General features: G+C 38.9%; 1 protein-coding gene across 1 annotated transcript in view; it reads left to right on the top strand.

The window, feature by feature from the left end:
• LOC136885481 (uncharacterized) overlaps window positions 1–23,010 on the top strand; it is a 37,232-nt gene extending 14,222 nt beyond the window's left edge. Inside the window, exons 3-5 of the mRNA XM_067158059.2 lie at window positions 4,618–4,730; window positions 12,734–12,904; window positions 22,783–23,010. Of these exons, the coding sequence (XP_067014160.1) occupies window positions 4,618–4,730; window positions 12,734–12,904; window positions 22,783–22,977 (479 nt within the window). The 3' untranslated portion in view covers window positions 22,978–23,010. The remainder of the gene's footprint in view (window positions 1–4,617; window positions 4,731–12,733; window positions 12,905–22,782) is intronic.
• Window positions 23,011–23,431: the final 421 nt, after the last annotated feature.

Below are 23,431 nucleotides of genomic sequence, written 5' to 3'. Positions count from 1 at the left end.
TACATGGTCCTTCCATGTTTTATGGAGGGTAGTTCGTAGAAACTTCATTTCACATGCTTGCAATTTACTAACTTCTCTCTCTTTCAGTGTTCATTCTTCTAGACGGTGAGAATGGGCACAAAGTATGATTTATACAGAGTCATCTTGATTCTCCTGGGCACTTAGATTATCCCAAAGTAGATGTTTTAGGAGGTTGTAGAAGTTGGAACTGCTAGACACTCTGTTTACTATTTCTTTATCTGCAGTGACCCTGCAGGAAATCATACTTCCAAGGTATTTGAATATCTGTACACATTAAATACCTGGCTAGATAGGTATTCAGTGACCTTTTCCATAATGGCAGACTCTGAGAAGGAACTAAATAGAATGTTGACTGTTCTGTGTGATACTGTGAACCATTACAAACTTAATATCAATAATACGGTATTCTTTTTTTGCTAGTTGCTTTACGTCGCACCGACACAAATAGGTCTTATGGTGACGATGGGACAGGAAAGGGCTAGGAGTGCGAAGGAAGTGGCCGTGGCCTTAATTAAGGTACAGCCCCAGCATTTGCCTGGTGTGAAAATGGGAAACCACAGAAAACCATTTTCAGGGTTGCCGACAGTGGGGTTCGAACCTACTATCTCCCGAATACTGGCCACACTTAAGCGACTGCAGCTATCGAGCTCGGTAATATCAATAATAAGAAAACCAACATTTCAATTGTGAGCAAAGATGGCAGGAAAGTTATTACCAACATAAGAATAGGAAATTCAAAATAGAATAAGTGCAACATTATTTCTGTTACTTAGGAAGCATTATAACTTGCACCAAGGAAATCAAAAGAAGAATGGCTCTTGCTAAAAAGGCCTTTCAAAATAAAAGAAGTCTTTTAACAAATACCACATAAGTTTAAAAACATTAAAGGCTTATGTTATAAAATCCTTTGTCTGGAGTGTACTACTTTACGGTTGTGAGAGCTGGGCTATTGCAAAAAAAGGAAGGAGATTCATTGGAAGCAACTGAAATGTAGATTTAGAGGAAAATGACAAAGACATCCTGGACCGGAAAAAAAAAAAAAAAAAAAAAAAAAAAAAAGACGGATCGAGATGTTCTAAATAGGGTTGCCATAAGGTTCAGGATGAAATTCAAGACACCAACATCGACAAGTTTCAACCGTAGGTGCCGACTCCACAGGAGCACTTGCTCCCATGCATATAGTGGTACGGAGACGCAATCGTGTTTTTGCTCCTGTAAGGATATTTGATATTTTCATCCCTGCCCCCATGCTCAAGACCAAAAGTTGGGGCCTATGGTTCCAGCGAGTGTATTTGGGTAATTCTATATGAACTTCCCTGTCCGTTACCAAAAGACACACTTAATATATGATGTTAATGTTAAAAATCAAACAGGGAAATAATAAGAAATCATACTTAATGTAAAACACCTACTTTACAGTCCACTCCAAAATTATATAATGTACAATGTTATTTGCATAGATTTTTAAGTAACAGATGGGACAGCTCACGTGGAATTACTCATTTCTCAATAACATGGATAAGTGTAAACTAAAAACAGCATTTATTTACCTTTGCTTCAAGATATTTATGACACAGAAGTGCCCTGATGCTGATACCAATCATACTTTTCCGAACTTGACACACTTTTTAGCAACTCATCATTTTTAAAAATGTAATCGTGAAATTCCTGCCAAGATATTTCTTTAAAATTGTATTGCAGCAATAATATTGATTTAACAGATTCTACTGTCAGTCTATTTCTGTCATCTGTCCATTGTGAATTCATTAAAGAAAAACTTCTTTCCACGCATGCATTATGGCCAGGTGAAAGGAAACAGAACTGAGCCAATTTAAGCAATTCAGAATAATGCTCACTGGATTCACATTGTTTTAAAAAACAAACCCATTTATTACTAGCTAACGTGGATATGAAATAATTTTCATTATTATTCAACACGCTGCTCCCAGGTGGAAGTAGACAGCGTTAGTGTAGGTCAAGCCTGTTACCATGACAACGTCAGGTAATGACGTCAGACTCTTTTTCAGAATGACCAACCAAAAAAATTCCATTCCCTTTCAAAAACATTTGAGCAAAATTTTTAAATGATTTGCTCTAATTTTTAAAATTCAGGACATTTAGGGATTTTTAAAAATTCAGTCAGGACGTCGGGACACATGCTCAAATTCAGGACAATCCCACTTTTTCAGGACGTATGGCAACTAGTTCTAAAGGAAATCAATGAACAACGGAAACTGATAAAGGATATGGAAAGAAGGAAGATAAAACTTGACGGGATGTAAAAAGTACGAGGAAGTGAAAAGAACAGAAGAATTGAGAGGAGAATGGTTTCAGCAACAAGGCTTAGCCTTTAGTGTATGATAATGACACATCGAATGGATTAGAAATCAGTAACTAACATAATGTTATGTGATAGTCAATAATAATAGAATTTATATACCAGTTAATTAAGATGGTGAGAGAGAGAGATATATATTGAGTGATTATTATGTGCCAGCTGGGAAAGAGATTCAAGCATCCTGCCAATTTCTCATTTTATTCTATCTCATATCAAGCCCTGCTTTACATCATTATTTTTCAATATTCCTGAACGTATAGTAGGGTGGGCCGAAAAAACTCAAATTCTTTTTTCCATGTCGTAATACCGCGGAAAAGTTGCGAACTGGGGGGAATAAAATGGGGTAAAAAAAGGAAACAAAATAGGTTCATTCCTTCCGGTTGCGCACATGCTCTTAAGTTTGCCGAAATTCGGGAAAATGTATATTTTTACGATAATTTTCTACCATGCTTAACTTGTCAATATTTAAATGTAATAGCTCTAGCCGACTCTTACTCGAACCAATAATGATTTACAAAAAGGAATGGTTCAAATAGGTTAAGGTCTTCCACTCACGCAACAGCCGTAAAAATTCTAACAAATTCTCGCGCTTGTCGTAACTTGCTCGGGTCAAAGACTCTGACGCTCAGCCCACCTACCACTCTCGCCACCATGCCGTGCCATTGTTGTGTCAGTCTGCACTTATCCCTCATGTTTGATGTGTGTTTTATTCGCTCTTTCAGTTATTACTGTGGTATTTGCATCTACTGTATTTCGATGTTTTGTGTTGACATTTTTGTGCAACTTTGTGACTTAATGGCGGTATACTATGGCTGTACCTCAAAAACTCATCACAAGACAGGCATTTTATTGCCCTATATTTGCTGTACCTGAAGACTTTTCATCAAACAAGCTAAAGTTAAAGTTGCTATCATTCTAGTAAATGTAGCGATAGCGACCAATATATTGGTCATCATCAGTTTCAACAATATTTACATTTGAGTACGAGCACGAGGGTTTCAGATGAGATTCAGATTCATCATCCAGAGTTAAATGGCTGTCACATGATCTCCTTTTGAATGATTTAATACGTTTCTTTGTTTAGGCACGTCCAACCCTCCAACTTTTCCTATTCCGTGTGCTCGTAATACTTAAACAAATCTTAGCTCAATAGCAGGTATTTTGTTTGATTTTGCACACAGTTGACAGAGCGCAGTTACATAAATCTGAGGTTCTGTTACAAATGCAATTAACAACAATGGGGCATTTGCAAGGCGCTACGTCAAAAATCAATAAGCATTTTTGCTTAAACTCGTCAATTTTCTGCTTAAATGAATCTTTATTCTTAACCCGGGTATATGATTTTTGAATGCTGTAATATTTATCATGCAACACTTTTATAAGCTGCATAGTTCTCTTATCTGTAAACTTTGGGATGGATGCTTTCTGATACAAACCAGTTATTTTGTTAGCTACTGTACTGGCAACATGTGAAAAACTGACGCTCTTATTATTAATTTTAAGCGCCAAGTGCTATCTCTCCTGTGATACAACACCGAATCACGTCCTCACCAGTAGGAAGCTTGTTTGATGAAAAGTCTTTAGGTGCACCATATAGAGGGCAATCAAATGCCTGTCTTGTGATGAGTTTCTGAGGTACAGCCATAATATACCTCCGTTAAGTCACGAAGTTACACAAAAATGTCATAACACAAAACATACATCAAAATACAGTAGATGAAAATGCCACAGTAGTAACTGGAAGAGCGAATGAAACACATATCAAACAAGAGGGATAAGTGCAGACTGACACAACAATGGCACGGCATGGTGGCGAGAGTGGTAGGTGGGCTGAGCGTCAGAGTCTTTGACCCAAGCAAGTTACGACGAACGCGAGAATTTGTTAGATTTTTGACGGCTGTTGCACGAGCGAAGACCTTAACCGATCTGAACCATTCTTTTTTCTAAATCATTATTGGTTCGAGTAAGAGTTGACTAGAGCTATTACATTTAAATATTGACAAGTTAAGCAAGGTAGAAAATTATTGTAAAAATATACATTTTTCCGAATTTCGGCAAAATTTAGAGCACGTGCGCGACCGGAAGAAATGAACCTATTTTGTTTCTTTTTTTTTTACCCTGTTTTATTCTCCCCAATTAGCAACTTTTCCGCAGTATTACTACTTGGAAAAAAGAATTCGAGTTTTTTCGGCCTACCCTACTGTATAGGTATGTATGCAATTACGTTTAATGTATAAGGGATGTTGTTTGTTGTTCAGGAAATGAGATCCACGAACGCCTGCTACGGGAAGGCGTCTTGCAGCACGTCAATATGACAGTACCTGAGGCTATAGAAGCTGCAGGTAGCAAGATGAAGATAGTAACAGAATGGGTAAGAGGAACCAGGTAGTTTGATCAGTTCCACTTTACAAAATATTACTGGTACTAAGAGTAGCAGGTACTTGGTAACTTGGGCCACTCTCTATTATTTATTTTTTTGTCCAAATCCTTGGCTGAATGGTCAGTGTTGATGCCTTCGGTTCAGAGAGTTCCAGGTTCCATTCCTGGCCGGGTCGGGGATTTTAATCACGTCTGATTAATTCTTCCGGCTCAGGGTATGGATGTCTGTGTTTGTCCAAACACTCTCTTCATATTTAGACAACACTCTATACTAACAACCAGCACAGAAACACGCAATAGTGATTACATCCCTCCATGTAGAGTTGGCATCAGGAAGGACATCTGGCCGTAAAACAGGGTCAAATCCACATGTGCGGCACAGTTCATACCTGCAACCCCACAGGGGTGGGAAATGCGGTAGAAGATTTTAATTAATTAACTAATTAATTAATATAATAATGGCGTGTGGCCTCCAGAGAGGCCTGGTGCAGGTCTCTTGATTTGACGCCCATAGGCGACCTGCATTCGTGATGAGGATGAAATGATGATGAAGACAACACATACAGTACACTCAGTACCCCTGCCAGGGGAATTAACCAATTATGGTTAAAATTCCCGATCCTGCTGGGAATCGAACCCGAGACCCCTGTGACCAAAGGCCAGCACGCTAACCATTTAGCCATGGAGCCGGACATTAATTTATATGATAAGTGGATTCCATCCCATATGCCCCTGCTGCCTAATTCTGTTTTACAATTTGCTTTATGTCGCACCGACACAGATAGGTCTTACAGCGACGATGGGACAGGAAAGGGCTAGAGTGGGAAGAAAGCAGCTGTGGCCTTAATTAAGGTACATCATCAGTATTTGCCTGGTGTGAAAATGGGAAACCACAGAAAACCATCTTCAGGGCTGCCAGCAGTGGGGTTCGGACCTACTATCTCCCAAATACTGGATACAGGCCGCACTTAAGCGGCTGCAGCTATCGAGCTCAGTTAATTTGTACGATAAGTGGATTCCACCGCCCCACGAGCCCCTGCCGCCTATCCTAGCTTCACAGATTAGGACTTAGACTTGAAAAGGACACGTTGTTTTCACACATGATGAAGAGAGAGTTTTACTATGAACTTCACCTGTTATCAAGTGATGTCAAGAGTCATACTAAACAGAATAAGCAGTGCCGTTGATAGGAGACTCTGCCAAGGACAAGCAGGTTTCAGAGAAGCTCGGTCTACTGTGGATCAGATTAATACAGTAAGGCTTATCATTGAACAATTTGCTGAGTATCAGACATCTTTGTATATACTTTTCATTAATTTTGAAAAAGACCTTTGATTCTTTACAAACAAAAAAGCCTTATGCTGTCCTCCTTTTCAATACAAAAAAAACAAACATCTATATTAGATGGGATAATGTCTAAACATGTTTCAGCCTATCTAAAGGCCATCTTCAGTAGAAGCTAAAATATTACATATATATATGCAAATAAATAAATCACTGAAAAATGTGCAGAATTAGAAAACATTGATCATAATTAACTTTTTTTTTTTTTTTTTTTTTTTTTTGCAAGTTGCTTTACGTCGCACCGACACAGATAGGTCTTATGGTGTCGATGGGACAGGAAAGGGCTAGGAGTGGTTAGGAAGCGGCTGTGGTCTTAATTAAGGTACAGTCCCAGCATTTGCCTGGTGTGTAAATGGGAAACCACGGAAAACCATCTTCAGGGCTGCCGACAGTGGGGTTCGAACCCACTATCTCCTAAATACTGGATACAGGCCGCACATAAGTGACTACAGCTATTGAACTCTGTAATTAAAATATTAAAAACATGTAAATGTTGAGGCAGAAACATCCTCTCATCTAGAAACTCTTCTGGTTAATATAAAACTTGCTAAACCTTTTAAAAATGGAAATCTGTGTTGCGTGACTTAGTATGAAAATGAGGGGATAATGGAAAAAAAAAAAAAAAAAAGAAGGAATGGACGGGTGAAACAAACAAACAAACAAACAAAAAAATATCGCGCGGAAAGAAAGAAAAGGATACAGGTTCAATCAAATTTACTCATTAGAAGGGCTGTCATCTTGAGCGGTTCGACCATGTCAGTCTCATGTCTCAATGTACACTAAACGTGTGTGTAGCTAGCAGCAGGTCAAAGCTGATTTGGTTGGGAGGGGAAGAGGAAGGGTTAAGGAGGAGGGGTAAGGTATGGGATGGGGATATTGAGGGAAGGGCGGGTCTAGTTCAGGAATGTCGATGGTGAAACTCGTTTTTATTAACAGACAATTGACAGATGAGCGGCACAAAAGTTTCTAGCAAAACATTCTTCTCCTCATTGATTTAATTTAAGTTAAGTGAGGAATTGTTGTATTGGTCAGTATCAATATAAATATTCTCAAGTATATTGATTAATGTCAAATCTTTAAATCTTGGTCAATTGTTGTATATTTATGACTTAGTTGCTTACAATGTTCGCTCTTGGCTGAGTGGCGGTTGTACTTCAAGACGTTAAGATGTTTGGTGTATCTTATATTGAACTACGGCCTGTTTGCCCTATGTACGCTCAAAAACAAGACTGACACTTAAATTTGTATACCCCAGAGTTCGTAAATTTGCCGTTATCATTGACGGTATGGGAATTAAAAACTATTTTAGCACTGGTGTGAGTGGTCTTGAAAGCTATTTTTAACTTGTGCTTTTTTAAAATACTAGAAATTGGATATATGTTGTTATTTAACGTAAATGTGGTAAATTTCGTTTTAGTGGGAGGTTCTTTTTCCAAGGTGGTCTTAGGTTTACTCCTAAATTTATTAAGAATTTTGCTCACGAGGGCTTTATTGAAACCTTTACTTTCAGCTATTGTATAAATGGTGTTTTCTTTTTTAAAATTCTTACGAGATAAAGGAATAGTAAGTGCTCTGAAAATCATGCTATTAAAAGTTGCCTTCTTCTGCATTCCCAGATGTAGAGAAGTTTGGTGAACTGTGTTAATTGTGTGAGCGGGCTTCCTGTAAATATCAAAGGGTTTTATTGTGATTGCGAGTAATAGTTAGATTGAGATTAAGTTCAGAATCCCATGAAAGATAGTCTGTTTTACATAGGGAACGTATCATGGATAGGGCCTATACTTGTCAAGTAGAACATAAAAAGCTGTCTGAACCTTTTGCTGTGAAATCTGGAGTAAGACAAGAATGTCTCCTGTTGCCAGTCTTGTTTATCATGACACTGGAGTGTATGTTGAGAGACACAACAAGTAGAAAGTGGGACATTCAGCGGGGATTAAATAACCGATTGGAAGAAATGGATTATGTGGATGATCTCTTATCTTCTTGTAGAATGTTTTTGGGACATGGAAATCAAACAAACTGGGAACTGCTTTGAGTTTCTCTTTATAAGGGGAAGTGACAGATGAAAGGAAGGGAGGTGAAGTGGAGGATCGGTAGTCGTACGTGTATTACGAGTTACAGAAGACTTATTTGTTTGTTGAATAAGGTCTATTTTACTTATTTCATCAAAAATAATGTTTTTTTTCCTTCGTCTGAATTTCATTGAGGTTGAGAATGGGATTTGATTTTTGACTGAGGTTTATCTGTATATTTTCCAGTATATTTAAAAAATTATTATAATCCCTCATGTGTTCACTCATAGTGGAGAATTTCTTGTATTTAGCTGCATTTAAGTACAATTGACATGTAATTCACCTTCTTGGTTTCCAGATCATTGAATAACACAAATTAAGTTGATCGAATCTATCAACCTCTCCAACAGTAAAATAATTTTTTGTCCATAACCAACAAAAGTTCATAGTAATGGTTGGTACACTTACCGCAAATAATTTACAACACATATTTTATGAATAAGGATCAATCTTCATTTGAGAAGTAAAGAAAAATATCCTTAAAATTTCCATCTATATACTTACTAGTAACACTTAGAGTTACCCAATCCATAAAGCTAAGAATAACAGCTGAAGGGATTCATTGCACTAACCACACGTCACTTCGTAATTTTCAGGCCTTAGCAGTTAGTTCTAGTGTTGGGCAGACCGGAACATTCAGTTGTTCTGCAATATTAGGAGCTTGAGGCGGAGTGTTTCGGTACAGAGTGCCGAGACACGGGACACAGGACTGTAACTGCATCGTAGAGAGAACTTCGAGAGGCAACATGACATGATCCGTGTCAGCTGGAATGTGCCTGTACTGAATGTGCTGTGTCAAGGCCGCACTAGATAGATTAGTTGGCCTTGGCTGTGTCTGACTGTCGATACCGGCTGTGTGCCGCCCTGTGTTGGAGTGTAAACATTTTTTCATCCAGTTCTATCTTTAATTCCAAAGCGATGACCTATAATTTTCTTGGGCTTAAAAGTTTCCTTGAAGTCCAAATTAATTTTTAACGTCAATCCCCGAGAAAGTGTTGAGGGAAATATTCGAGATATTAAAGAAAGTAAATGGAAGTTGAGAGGGAAGGAATTCGAAGTGCAGAGAGCATAACGGCATGAAAGTACAACAATGTTTTCATCCAGTTATATTTCTAATTCCAAAGCAATGACTTATATTTTTCTTGGGCTTAAAAGTTTCCTTAAAGTCCAAATTAATTGGTAACGTCAATCCCCGAGAAAGTGTTGAGGGAAATTTTCGAGATATTAAAGAAAGTAAATGGAAGTTGAGAGGGAAGGAATTCAAAGTGCAGAGAGCATAGCAGCACCAAAGTACAACAATGTATTCATCCAGTTATATTTTTAATTCCAAAGGGATGACCTATATTTTTCTTGGGCTTAAAATTTTCCTTTAAGTTCAAATTAATTTTTAACGTCAATCCCCAAGAAATTGTTGAGGGAAATTTTCGAGATATTAAAGAAAGTAAATGGAAGTTGAGAGGGAAGGAATTCGAAGTGCAGAGAGCATAACAGCACCAAAGTACAACAATGTTTTCATCCAGTTATATTTCTAATTCCAAAGCAATGACCTATATTTTTCTTGGGCTTAAAAGTTTCCTTAAAGTCCAAATTAATTTTTAACGTCAATCCCCGAGAAAGTGTTGAGGGAACTTTTCGAAATATTAAAGAAGGTAAATGGAAGTTGAGAGGGAAGGAATTCGAAGTGCAAAATCACGAAAGTAATTAAACCGTACGAAAGACGGTAAACTTTGCATATTGTCGCATCGGAGTCCTGTTCAGGACTTTTTTACTAGAAGAAAACTGGACAGAGTGAAATGCAATTTATGATCTAATTTGTCTGCAAAGAGACCTTCAACCGGCACAATGACAAGACATTTCAAACTTAAACATCCCACAGTTTTTATTTTCGTGTTCCGCTTGTATATTGTGTGCGTGAATAGAGCACTGACGAATGTTTCTTCAACTGTGCGAGTATACTTTTAATTGGTGAAAATAACATTGTGACATTTGTAAACACCTGTACTGCCAGTGTAATCGTGACAGGTGTATTTAAGAATGAATGAAAATATTCTTATCCTGAAAAGAAAATTTAGACATGATTTTTTGGGTGAGTATTTCATTCAGAGTTCGACTGCTTTCTCACATGCCGTGAAGTTTTATTCTGGCCCTAATTACTCACTATACAGGCCAGTACATTCAACTGGTGAAAATATTCTTGAATTAGTTACTTTTAAACATCTTCACTGTCATTGTAACCGTGTTATGTGTATTTCATATTGACCGGAAAAATCTTAACCTAAATGCAGGCTTTAAACATGATTATTGGGTGCGAATTTCAGTGTTCCGACTGTTCGTTCACGTTCCGTGCAGCGTTATGCTGGACATGGCCATAACTACACACAGGCACACACCACACAGCACATTCCGTACAGGCACATTCCCGCTGGTGCGGAGCATGTAATGTTGCATCTCGAAGTTCTCTCTACACTGCGCAGTTACAGTCCCTGTCCCGTGCACCCACTGCACAGTTCAGCTAGTAGGCGAAGGGCAGTGCATAGTGGCGCTTCTGACGGGACAGCGAGTCAGTGTCTCCATCTCGCTTGAGAATGTTTCGGAACAATTGACACTCGGTGTTCTGGAACAGCGGAACATAACTGTGCACCGGCACAGTGTGCCGAAACAGGGACATAGTGCCCAACCCTAGTTAGTTCGTAGGTCATGCATTTCAGACACAGTTACTTTAACAAGATGCTTAAGGTGTACTGGGTAGGCAAATTTCCAACATTTTTTATTCTACTTCACATATGTCAAACAATTCAATGTACAGGATGTATCATAATTAATAGCACAAATTGAAACAGCTGTAAATACATGATACTAGAAGCAAAAAAGTCTTAGGAAATTTGGGTCCGCAAACAAGCCGTTTGTGAGATAATTTAGAATTTGTAGTTACCATCCACCACTGACTTGACTGTGTGTAAACATCATCCTAGTTTAAAAAATATACATCATCATCATCATCATCACTTTACAGTTACAATTTCCCGCATAATGTTGACAAGCCTCTTCCACTGTGTCTTATTGAGATATTTTCTGCTGTTAATGATGTCTTCCAGTTTTCCTCCCCGATCTGCAATGTCCATCTTTACGATGTCCAGCCAGTGGGTTCTTGGTCTTCCCACCATCCATTTTGCTCCCATATGTCTCTCCAAGTTAAGATAAGTTAACCTTGTTGGCTCCATCCTCATTACATGGCCAAACCACCTGAATCTTACTTAGTATGTTACAGTTACACTTCCTTTAACAATGAGTAAGTACACTGTACAGTCATTGTACAAGGGGGGATCAAATATAAACAGGATTTTATTTATTATTTAAATTCATTTAGTGAAAAACACAGGGCAATTACAATTTGTTTTTCCACATAGTTTCCTGCTTTGGAAATGCATTTGTCCTAGTGTATGGGCAGCTTTTTGATGCCCTCATCGTAAACAGAACAGGGTCGTGTCACCAGGCAGTTGGGCACGAAGTCTTCCACACACTCTCCATCTTCAAATCATTGCCCTCCTAGACCCGAACAAATGGAAATTACAAGGTGATAAGTCTGGGCTGTAAGGAGGATGATCAAGTGTAGTCCAGTGCATTTCCTGTAGCTTGGAGACAGATAGAGCTGCGCATTGTCGTGGAGGAGGATGACTTGTAGAATTGGTTGTTCTCGTCTTTTATGGCGATATGCAACCCTCACCTTGTTCAACAGCTCGCAGTAGTAAGCAGCATTGATTGTGCATCACTCATGCACGTCGATCGTCGTCGATAATGTCTTTAACTGCACAAATGTTTTCGCCTGTAATGCTGGCCCGAGAACGGCGATCATGTTGCTGATTTTCCACACGTTCCCGCCATTCCTTGAACTTTTTATGCCAGGCAAACACACGCGTCCTTGACAATGTTTGATCACCGAACTGTGCAGTCAATCTCTGGCAAATTTCCGTATCTCTTTCATGAGCAAGAAATTTTATAATAATGCGTTGCGCAGTGGAGGGGTGAACCTGTTGTTCCAATATCGTGAGCGTTACTGACAAAACGGCGGGAAATATCTGACAGTACGCTCTCCCCACACCTAACGGTCCTGCCTAAGCACAGCAGAAGCGAGGGGCCAGTCCTACCAACTGTTGATGTTCAGGAACAAAAATCCCATTTATATTTGATTGACCTTTGTAACATGTAACTGTAATATACAAAGTAAGACTGTTTTCTTGTTTATTAAGAAAATGGCATTTCTACCAAAGTATCTAATAAATTTTATTAAAGTTGTTATTAAAGCAGTCAGCAGTGGCTGGTAACCACAAATTCTAAATTATCTCGCAAACGGCTCGTTTGCGGACCCATGTTTACTAAGACTTTTTGCTTCTAGTATCGTGTACTTACAGCTGTTTCAATTTGCGCTTTTAATTATGATACACCTTGTAGAAGAAGAAATGCTGGTATGCTGGGTATCTTCATATATTACTTTTAAATGTATGTATGTTTTGCTATAGCCAGAGCACCACAAACTTGTCAACCAGCGTAAGATTCGCCCTGTACCTTTGTATGTCACCAGAAAAGCCTAGTGTATCTGATGGACTTGGGAGAGTCACTGTATGAGCAGCTCAATGAAACCATTGCAGAGTGGAACCGCAATCCTCCAATGAGAAGATCCTCCGACCTCTACGTCATCCTCATTGCCGACAACCGGACAGTACTCCTAGTTTTCCAGAAGGAACTTGATACTGTAAGTTCATGTGGAACTGAATATGTCTTATTTCCAACTTATCAATAAAAAAGTCAGAGTTCACAGAGCTTTTGCTCTTGTTCAGCAAACATGGTCTGAAAATAGAGTAATGCACAGATGTCTGCACTATACAATATACAGAACTATACCAACAAAAATATCATGGATGCTCTTTGTGTTGTATTAAGAACGATGATGCAGTCAGGTTGGCAGAGAACTCACCATATTTGCTTTGCCAGAGCACAAGCCGCTGCAGTGCTTCAGGGAAGAGAAGAGGGGAGGGGAAGTAGGGTGTGTGAGGGAGACAGAGATAATTCTCCATGCGTATGCGCAAGTTTCCTTGTTAGGATTGTCTTTGTCTCTTAAGGCCAGTCTCCACTGATTAACATTTAACACCAACATGTTAAATTTTTTAACATGTTACAATTGACATGTATATTGTGATTGTGTCTTCTAATTGAACTTGCATGTTTACTCAGAATGTTGAGGTTAACACTTTTAACATATTGGCGTGTTTTCCGCTCCAAGTGGTAAACATGTCAAGTCAATTAGTTGTTCGTGAGATATCGGCACAGCTTCGGCAACTTCCGTGCTGTTTCCATGCTAACAGATAGCCTAAATGACGCAAACGACATACTTCTCGTGAAGTAGGCTTATAGTTACAACACTCCGCAACACTAAATCTCTTTGTTATAATCTACAAATGCAGTACGCGTACGTATGTCGTTCTCTCTGCACTATACCGGTACTCAAATTTATACTCAGAAATGGAATGGAGCAAGGAGATTAATCTGGACTTAATTAATGACATAGTAGAAAGGCCTTGTTTGTGGAATGTCTCATCAAAGGAATACAGAGATAAAGCGAAAAAAGCCGACCGTTTCCAGGAACTGAAAATTATCAACAATTGTTCCCGCAAGTGCATAAAAAAAAAAAAAAACCTAGCGTCCCTCCGCTCCCAGTACAGTCGAGAATTGTAAAAAGTTCAGAAAAGTCGGGGGCGAGAGCAGACAAAGTTTATACTTCAAAGTGGTTTGCTTTTGAAGCAATGCGCAGGATGAGGGGAGGAAATGTGCCTAAGAAAACTGCATTTCTAAACCATAACAAGAAGAAACAGTGGCAATAACAAAGGCCAAATCATCTTCATCTTTTTTCTTTTTGCTAGTGGTTTTATGTCGCATCGACACAGATAGGTCTTATGGCGACGATGGGATAGGAAAGGCCTAGGATTTGGAAGGAAGCAATCGTGACCTTACTTAAGGTACTTGCCTGGTGTGAAAATGGGAAACCACGGAAAAACCATCCTCAGGGCTGCCGACAGTGGGATTCAAATCCACTATCTCCCGAATGCAAGCTCACAGCCGCGTGCCCCTAACCACACAACCAACTCGCCCAGTAATCCTCTTCATCTGAGTCCATTGTCCTTGTTTGAAAATACTAGACACCACCTAAATGTATTACCACAAACTGATACAATGAACTACCTGTATATAGAAAAAGGAAGTCAAGTTTAACATGTTTAAGTGTGGTATGTATGTTCAGTCCGTCAGCGATGCCGCTGGTGGGATCCTCAACAGCTCTGCCATCAGCTGTCATAGATGGCCTAGGATCACTGAAGAGGCATACTAGGGAAATGAGGAGTGAGGTAGTTTCCCGTTGCTATTACATATCAGTCGGCCAAGCCCACTGAAATGCATACACCAACCGACCCTATGAGCAACATTTTCACACCATTCATAGCAGGGACCGGCTGCATAAGGATGGGCATTACTAGCACCGCTCATACCTCAGTCACTTTCATATTGTCAAAGCCAAGGATATGAAAGTAACAAAATTGCTCTAGCCTATACCAGAAAACATAGTGCATTGTAAACACTAGGTCCTGCCAGCAAAGGCATTTAAGTGAGGACACAATGTTAAATGAAACAGTATTCAACATTTAACAGTTGATGGTGTCACCAGTTAACATTTAACACTTTTAACATTTAACATCTTGTTGTTAAATGTTAATCAGTGGGGACCAGCCTTTACAGGCAATATCCACAGTTCGTTTATTAAACAGCCATAACTGCACACACAGTACAAGAATGCACCAGATCGTTTCCCCTCTTGTCTGTTGGTCGCAGTAACGTTCTTTATTATTTAGCATGCTCAAAGATGGAATGCTGCCACCCTACAATTGTGTAGTCCTTCACTCACAACATTGTAAATGTAATGAAATACTGAACGAAGGAAACAATACGCCCTATGGTTTGATTACAGTAGATGTTCAATATCTACTTTGATGCACAGTTTACAACAGTGTAGTAGTGACCTTTGGACTCTACTCAGGATGTGTGGTGCGTCACGAACGACCTGGAAAGCTGCCTGTATTTGGTACAAGTTCATCTTCTCTTTCTACAGGGTTCACTGTGGCTGGGAAGCGACTATGCGAAACTTGTGCATTTGCATTGAGCATTAACTCTGTCTCCCACTTCCCATTTCTCCTCCCTTCCCATCTCTGATGCACAGCAACAGGCAGCAGCTGGCTCTCTGGCATAGCAAATATGGCAAGTTCGTCAATCTGAATCGCGTGCCCAGAAGTAATGAATTAACCTAATTTTCACAAAAAGAAAAATTTTCTCCGCCAATCTGATTGCACCATTGTTCTTAATATAACACGAAAAGCATCCAAGATTTTTTTTTTGTCAGTATACAGGGTTATTTACCTAAGATTATACACCCTAATCCACTGAAGATACCAATAATCTATTTTCATATTCTTAAATGGTATCAAGGGGCTCATAAAATATTGTTTTATGTCTTCCTTTGGAATTAATAATAATGAAATAATAATAACGATGACCATTTTTCTTTTTTGGAACGGTAGTAATCTCTGCCCCACGCAAAAAATTCAAACGGTTACTAATTCAGATGTGTAATTAATTCATACTTTGAATAATTCTTTTTTGAAATATCAATAATACTTGTCCCTTGGGTTTACAACTTTTTGGGGAAGGAGAATTAAAGACAGGGAATGGACGTTTATATTTTTAAAAGAAATAAAATAATAATATTGTTTACATAGTATAATTCTCTCTGTTTTGAGAATACAGTATATGTGAACAGACAAATGAAGAAAAAGAATTTAACCTAAGCTCTTTTATTGTGTTCAGAAAGTTCATAAATATGGAATGTTCAATTAATCAGTCACTACTATCTGCATTTAGGGCAGTTGCCCAGGTGGCAGATTCGCAATCTGTTGTTTTCCTAGCCTTTTCTTGAGTGATTTCAAAGAAATTGGAAATTTATTGAACATCTCCCTTGGTAAGTTATTCAAATACCTAACTCCCCTTCCTATAAACAAATATTTGCCCCAATTTGTCCTCTTGAATTCCAACTTTATCGTCTCATATTGTGATCTTTCCTACTTTTAAAGACACCACTCAAACTTATTCGTCTATTAATGTCATTCCACGCCATCTCTCCACTAACAGCTCAGAACATACCACTTAGTCATGCAGCTCGTTTCCTTTCTCCCAAGTCTTCCCAGCCCAAACTTTGCAACATTTTCATAATGCCACTCTTTTGTCAGAAATCACCCAGAAGAAATCAAACTACTTTTCTTTGGATTTTTTCCAGTTCTTGAATCAAGTAATCCTGGTGAGGGTCCCATTCACTGAAACCATACTCTATTTGGGGTCTTACCAGAGAATTGTATGCTCTCTCCTTTACATCCTTACTATGTTGACATTTTCATCCATCTGCAAGTCGCACTGAATGACGCACGTTATACGATTTTATGGACAACCCCAGAGGATCTCAAATGCCATATCATTGCAATATTTGCTGCAATAAATTCTTCAATCAATGGCATCATCCCTTGAGAAAAATCTGTAAATGTGCATTGCCATTGATGGTCAACATTTCGATCACAATAAAATAGAAACATTTTATGTGAGGATCACTAACTGACATCTCCTAATTCAATAATAACGTTACTGATTTTACGTCCCACTAACTACTTTTAACGGTTTTTGGAGACGCTGAGGTGCTAGAATTTTGTCCCACAGGTGTCCTTTTACCTGCCAGTAAATCTTCCAACATGAGGCTGCCATATTTGAGCATTTTCAAATACCACCAGACTGAGTGGTGGTGGTGGGTGATTATTGTTTTAAGAGGAAGTACAACTAGGCAACCATTCTCTATATAAAACTAATCAGAAGGAAAAAATGGAAGGAATCCAGCACAAAAAGGAAGGTGTCGATCAAAGAAAGACAAGGGCCATGAAGGGCATGAAAATGGAAGAATCCCTAGGCCTCGGTGCTCTAATACTGTTGGGGTTGGAAAAGAACAAGAGTTGACCAAGGGAGTTCAGATAGGGTAAATGAAAGTGAGGAGCCTGGCATAAGTAAGTGGAAACAATGCCAGGACTCAGCTGAGGGCCCGATGGTCGCCAACCCACGCTCCCAAGTTGAGAGCCCCTGGGGCCACTTTTAATGGCCTCTTATTATGATTTGCAGGGAATCCCATGTGTGTTATTCTACCACCGCCACCCACAGGGAGACCACCAAACTGAGCCAGGATCAAACGTGCCAAGTTGGGGTCAGAAGGCCAGCACCTCAACCATCTGCACCAGTCAGCCCAGCTCTCCTAATTCACCTGTATCCATTTCTTTTCTTCTTTTTTATTATTATTTTTGTTGTTGTGTTAAGTCCACCTCCAGCCAATTAATGATTGACTGCGAGCAGAATATCAGTGTAGTGGCTTCACCACATAAAGAAAAAAAATTCATTCCCTGCAGTGTCTCTAAATGGAACTCTAGTTAAGATCATGACAATTACACAGATGATACTGTATCATGTTCCCATACCCAAACTGCTTGTACCATTATCAATGAAGTCTAACTCTGGCATTATTCTTTTACTTATCTCAAAGGAGCTATTTAATTTTTCATTTGTCAATTCTTGCAAATAAGCTCTACTGTGTTCTCAAAACAGGGAGAACCGGGTGAATTGCCCATGACGTTAGGGTCGCGCAGTTGTGAGTGAGTGGGTTCAAACCCCACAGATTATCGTCGCCAAAAGACCTATCTGTGTCGGTGCGACGTAAAGCCCCTAGCAAAAAAAAAAAAAACCCCACAGTTGGCAGCCCTGAAAATGGTTTTCCGTGGTTTCCCATTTTCACACCAGGCAAATGCTGGGTTGGTCACTACAATAAAATCTCAAGTTACAGTATTATTGATATTTCAAAAAGTAATAATTGTCCGACATATGAATTAATATAATGGGAATCAATTGAGGGATGTTCCACCATTCAACAATTTATATAATATGTAACATTTATTAAATTAAGACCAGTTTCGATTCACTTGGAATCATCATCAGTTCAAAGCAAATGAATGAATGAGTGAATAAATAAATAAATAAATAAATAAATAAATAAATAAATAAATAAATAAATCAATGGGGTACCTGTATTAACACATATTAAACATAAAATTTGCCTGAAAATACACTTAAAATGGTTGACATGGGTTATATGGCATAAAAACATGTTAAAATTTAAAGAACTTCCTTAGGGTCTAAGTCACAAATAATGAAAAGAATTTTAAAATAATATATAAAAAAATTGAAGTTGAGGTTGTTGCAAAGTTCTTATGATGTTGCTGTGGATATAAAAACAGCAACATCATAAGAACGTTATAACATCCTCAACTTCAAGTTTTTATATATTATTTTAAAACTCTGCTCAACATTGCGCAAACGTGATCCAATTATTAATTATTATTTATTAATTATTAATAATTTTTTTGCTAGTGGTTTAAGGTTTTACGGCAACGCAAGGATGGGAAAGGACTAGGATTGGGGAGGCTGCAGCCATGGTCTTAATTAAGATACAATTGCAGCATTTGCCTGGAGAGAAAATGGGAAACCATCCTTACAACTGGCGATGTTGAGATTCAAACCCACCATCTCCCAAATGCTAGCTCACTGCTACACGACCCTAACTGCATGGCTAACTTGCTCAGTTATCGATATCATCAATGGATTAGAAGTTATTTAGATGTAACATCTACGTGAATAACCCTGTATATATAGGTGTGTAGGCTAAAATGTTCACCTTGAATAACCCATAGGGTAAGGTGGTACATTTTCGATCAAAATTTAATTCATTGTACAATCACACTTCATTTGCAGTACTATAAACATTCCTTCACATTGACAATGAAGTAGCTACCTTGAACAATGGCATACATCATTAATAACAGTATTTAAATAAACCCACATTATCAAAATTGTCTTTGATCACACGAAGTACAATTCGGATCACACACATTTTCCATATGCAAAGTTATCTCGTTCTCTTTCCCTCAACAGATATTTCATGATACGAAGGTGAATCAAATATAAATGGGAATTTGAATGTACCGCTGCTGTTAGTAATAATTGAGGCAAGGTTTTGCCAGGATGTTGGTGGGGGTGTCTGGAGAAGGGGTTTGCACACGTGAACGATGGTGGAGAGCTAGGCTGCTTCAGTACGCCATGAGTGAGCAAGAGATGCACACGTCTGTTGTGCAATGCATCATCAAGTTTCTCGCAAAAGAGGGCACCAAACCTTCTGAAATTTTGAGACGGCTCTGCGCGGAGTTTAGGGAAGAAGCATTTTCACAGATTCGAGTGTATGAGTGGGCTAAAAGATTTGTGGGACTAAAAGAAGCTGTGGAAAATGAAACTCATGAAAGGAGACCGTGTACAAGCATCATTGCTACGAGGAGAAAGGAGAGAGGATTTCTTGCACTGTGTTGTGACTTGTGATGAAATTTGGGTGCATCATTACACCCCAGAGGCAAGGCAAGCAAGCATGGAGTGACGGCGAAGAGACAAAGCAGGTCCGGTCAAAGCCAAAACATGCCCATCTGCTGGAAAGGTACTTGCAACCGTTTTCTGGGACTCTGCAGGCATTTTGCTGGTGGATTTTCTTCATGAACAAAGTACAATTAATGCAGCCTATTACTGTCACCTTTTGGATGAAGCAAAAGCTGCATATCGCCGGTGACCGATCCGAAACGTCATTCTTCTCCTTGACAATTTAAGGCCGCACATACTGCTGCTTTAACCCAGAAAAAACTGGAGGAAATTCACTGGACACTTCTGGATCACCCTCTGTACAGTCCAGATTTATTGCTCTGCAACTACCATTTGTTTGGACCACTGAAACAAGACCTAGGAGGACAGCAGTTCGATGATGATGCAAGTGTAGAAGATTGTGTGCAACTGGCTCCGCACACTTCTTTCTATCAGAACAGCATCAAAAACTTACCAATTCGATGGAGAAAATGTGTATCGAAAACAGGACAGTATATAGAAAAGTGATCTCTATATGTGTATTTTTTTGGTTGATGCAGTAAATTTAAAAAAAATCCTGTTTATATTTGATCCACCCTCGTACCGCGCATTGCAGTCCTGGCATTAAAGCCATGGCCCTTTCATCACGCAATTCTCACAGTTATAATCCAGATGACAAAAATCACACTGGATGTCTTTCGAATGCTCTCATTGAGATTTATTATCTTGAAGATTTGTTGTGCTTGATATGCCGGTTATTTTGTGATTTACGTTTATGCTATTGTCATTCCTAAAGAGAGATTTTTTGGACTTAACAATCCGAAAATGCTGATCTGATATTAAATGGGATGAAGATATTGCCTTTCATTTTTTTGGCGTGGAATTTTTTCAAGTGACGGTAATATTCTTTCCTTAGAGTCGTCGGGTGATACAGCGCTTGTAACATTAAAAGTTGAAGTACTTTCCATAACATTTGAATAACCTGGTGTTGAATTAGTACAGAATTGCAGTCATTCATTATATTGAGCGACAGGATGATGATTCATTTTGGTTTGACTATTTGAAGGGGTCTCAGGTATTTTAGGCAACAGTATTGTTTTGTCGATAACCAACTGACTGAAGGTCCATGAAGGTGCATGAAGGTTCTTCTCTGACCTTCTGTGCGGCACCTGGAGTGATACAAATGCAAAAATCTATGTTCGAAATTGTACCACTCCTTCTGATCGAAAATGCACCGTGTGTACTTCAACAATGGATCCATAAACTAGTTACAGAGAAATACAAGAGATAGTGCTTACAGTATCACACTGCCGTCTTGAGGTTCGTAGAGATATGGCGTTATTGTATATAGAACTTTACACTTCAAGAAAAGGTCCCAGAGCTTAGCTAAGGTAGCTTCAAACTTATAACAACGAGAAATACAATGAAGTATCGCTCACCTTGCAATGTAAAATAGACAGTTTCTTGCAAACTAACAAAAACAAATGTATTATTTTGCACATTCACAAAGGAGATGCTTCACACTTCCCATAGCCAGTCACTCGTAAGTGGTACTAACATTGAAGAATGAGATATAGCGGGCTTTCTAAGTTTGGTTGGAATTGTACTTATACTGAAATTGTACCACTGTACCCTAAACCAAATTTCAGTACTATTTTTTGGTAATAACTGCTGAGATAATGGTACTAACTTTTGTTTATTTAAATGGAACTCCACTGTTTTCAATACCTAGCATTAGAGATATGGACATTGCAAATTCAAAGGTGTAATTATCTTCAAAATCCAGCAAATGACTCCATTAGTGCACGCACACAATTATACTTAAAAATTACAACAGTTCACTAATTAGTGGCTGCTTAAAAAATCTCTAGGCCTTACAGCGGGACTCTAACTTGCTGGTATTTGTGTGGAACAGGCAACCCTTCCGTAATCTTGATTGACAGCTCTCACCTTTCAACTGGCACGCACCACCATCACTTCACATAGCATCTATGTGCCCACAAGTTCAAACAGAAATCTACGATGACTGTCCTCTTGGCTTGACTCCAGACAAGGCCGATAACTCACACAATTAACTCACATACTGCTCCACACACTCAACTATTCAACACAGCACCAATTCAACTACTCTCTGACAATGGCTCAGCACTATTCTCCAACAATACTACAACACACTCAACAATAACAACTGCTTGCAAACTTCACCACAATGACAATCTCTGCTCTCTTCCAACAACGCTACACCGACAGTCTGTTAGTGGCGAGACTGTTCTTTTATGTCTGGTGATGCAGTACTAGAATATTCGGGGTGCATCTGGGGTAGGAATATTCTCATTTTGCCTTCCAGAAAATCCACACACACACACACTAGAGGGATACCACAATAGGAAAGGCCATCACATGCCCTCAGGCCGCCTGGGAGGTCTCTGGCAAGATGCACTCATTCCTTCGAAGAAATACCAAAGGGGATTACAACAGGGCTGGCAGTCGGATGAGCATTTCAACAATATTAAAATGTGCTGGGTTCGCCAACTGTGGGCTGTCCCTGAGAAGTTGACGCATATCTGCTTTACCTTTATCTGTTACTTACGATGATATTCTTCTTCTTTAGCATGATTTGTCCCGCTGACACTTGCTGATGCGCATCCACCTTTTCTATTCATGTCTGTTGAGTACTAGGTCTTCCTCCAACTCAAGTTCTTTAAGATCCGAGATGACAGAGTCCTTCCAATCACGTCATTCATTTAATCTCAAAACTCCTCTGATGAGGCTGACATCAGGAAGGGCATCCAATCGTAAAAACTCACTACGAAGATTCATCTCACTTCATACCTGACCCAGTAAAGAAAGAAAACAACGGTTGGACATACAGTACATACATTTTCAGTAAAATACTGCAAAATAACTTGCAGTAAGAACAGAGCCACTGCCTCATGATTTGATAAATTTGCCAATGACTGTAGTTATTTGAGTTGAATATTTTAGCCAACTTACCCTATCAATATATATGGTGGTCAAATTCAGAAAGCATGTTTGTTTTTATCACCGCAGGTGACACTCATCGACTCTCACCAACATCTTAGTCACGGAGCTGTGCTAGCCCAGGTATCCAACAACAAGTTACAGAATCTTTGTAAATGGTACCACTCGATGCTACTCAACTGCTACGGTGTTCGTCCTGTGTGCTACGAGCTTAGTTTCCTCTACTTCAAGTGTTACGACTCAGGGGAGATGGCAACTAGCTGATGGAATGGCAACAAAGACCAACCAAAAAATAAAATCTTCCTTATTTCATTTGATTTTTTTCTCTTCATTCATACAATTATTTAATACGAAATCAAAGTGTCTAGTATAGACCTGTCTAACATGGTGCACGTGGACGCCATGGTATATTTTTCTGGCACTCATCAGAATCACATTTAATTCTGCCGATCTTTAGTACTAATTCAAATTCGCGTTGTGAAATTACTGTCACAAAATATGCGACAGAAGTGTAACTTAGCAACCGTGCAGGCAGTGATGTAAGGTATGCAGTGATACCAACTATTACGATTCAATCATAATAATTACGAATTACCCATCATAATTATGCCTTTACGAATCACACACCACAAATTACGATTTATTGTTGATTCTTAAATATAAGTGTATGAAGTGTTCAAAAGGATACGGTACACAAGGAATGCCTCGGATTTCTCAG

The sequence above is a fragment of the Anabrus simplex genome, chromosome 14 (assembly GCF_040414725.1).
Source record: "Anabrus simplex isolate iqAnaSimp1 chromosome 14, ASM4041472v1, whole genome shotgun sequence".
Lineage (NCBI taxonomy): Eukaryota > Metazoa > Arthropoda > Insecta > Orthoptera > Tettigoniidae > Anabrus > Anabrus simplex.
The sequence above is the reverse complement of the archived record's forward strand: the minus strand, read 5'-3'. Positions and strand labels throughout refer to the sequence as shown.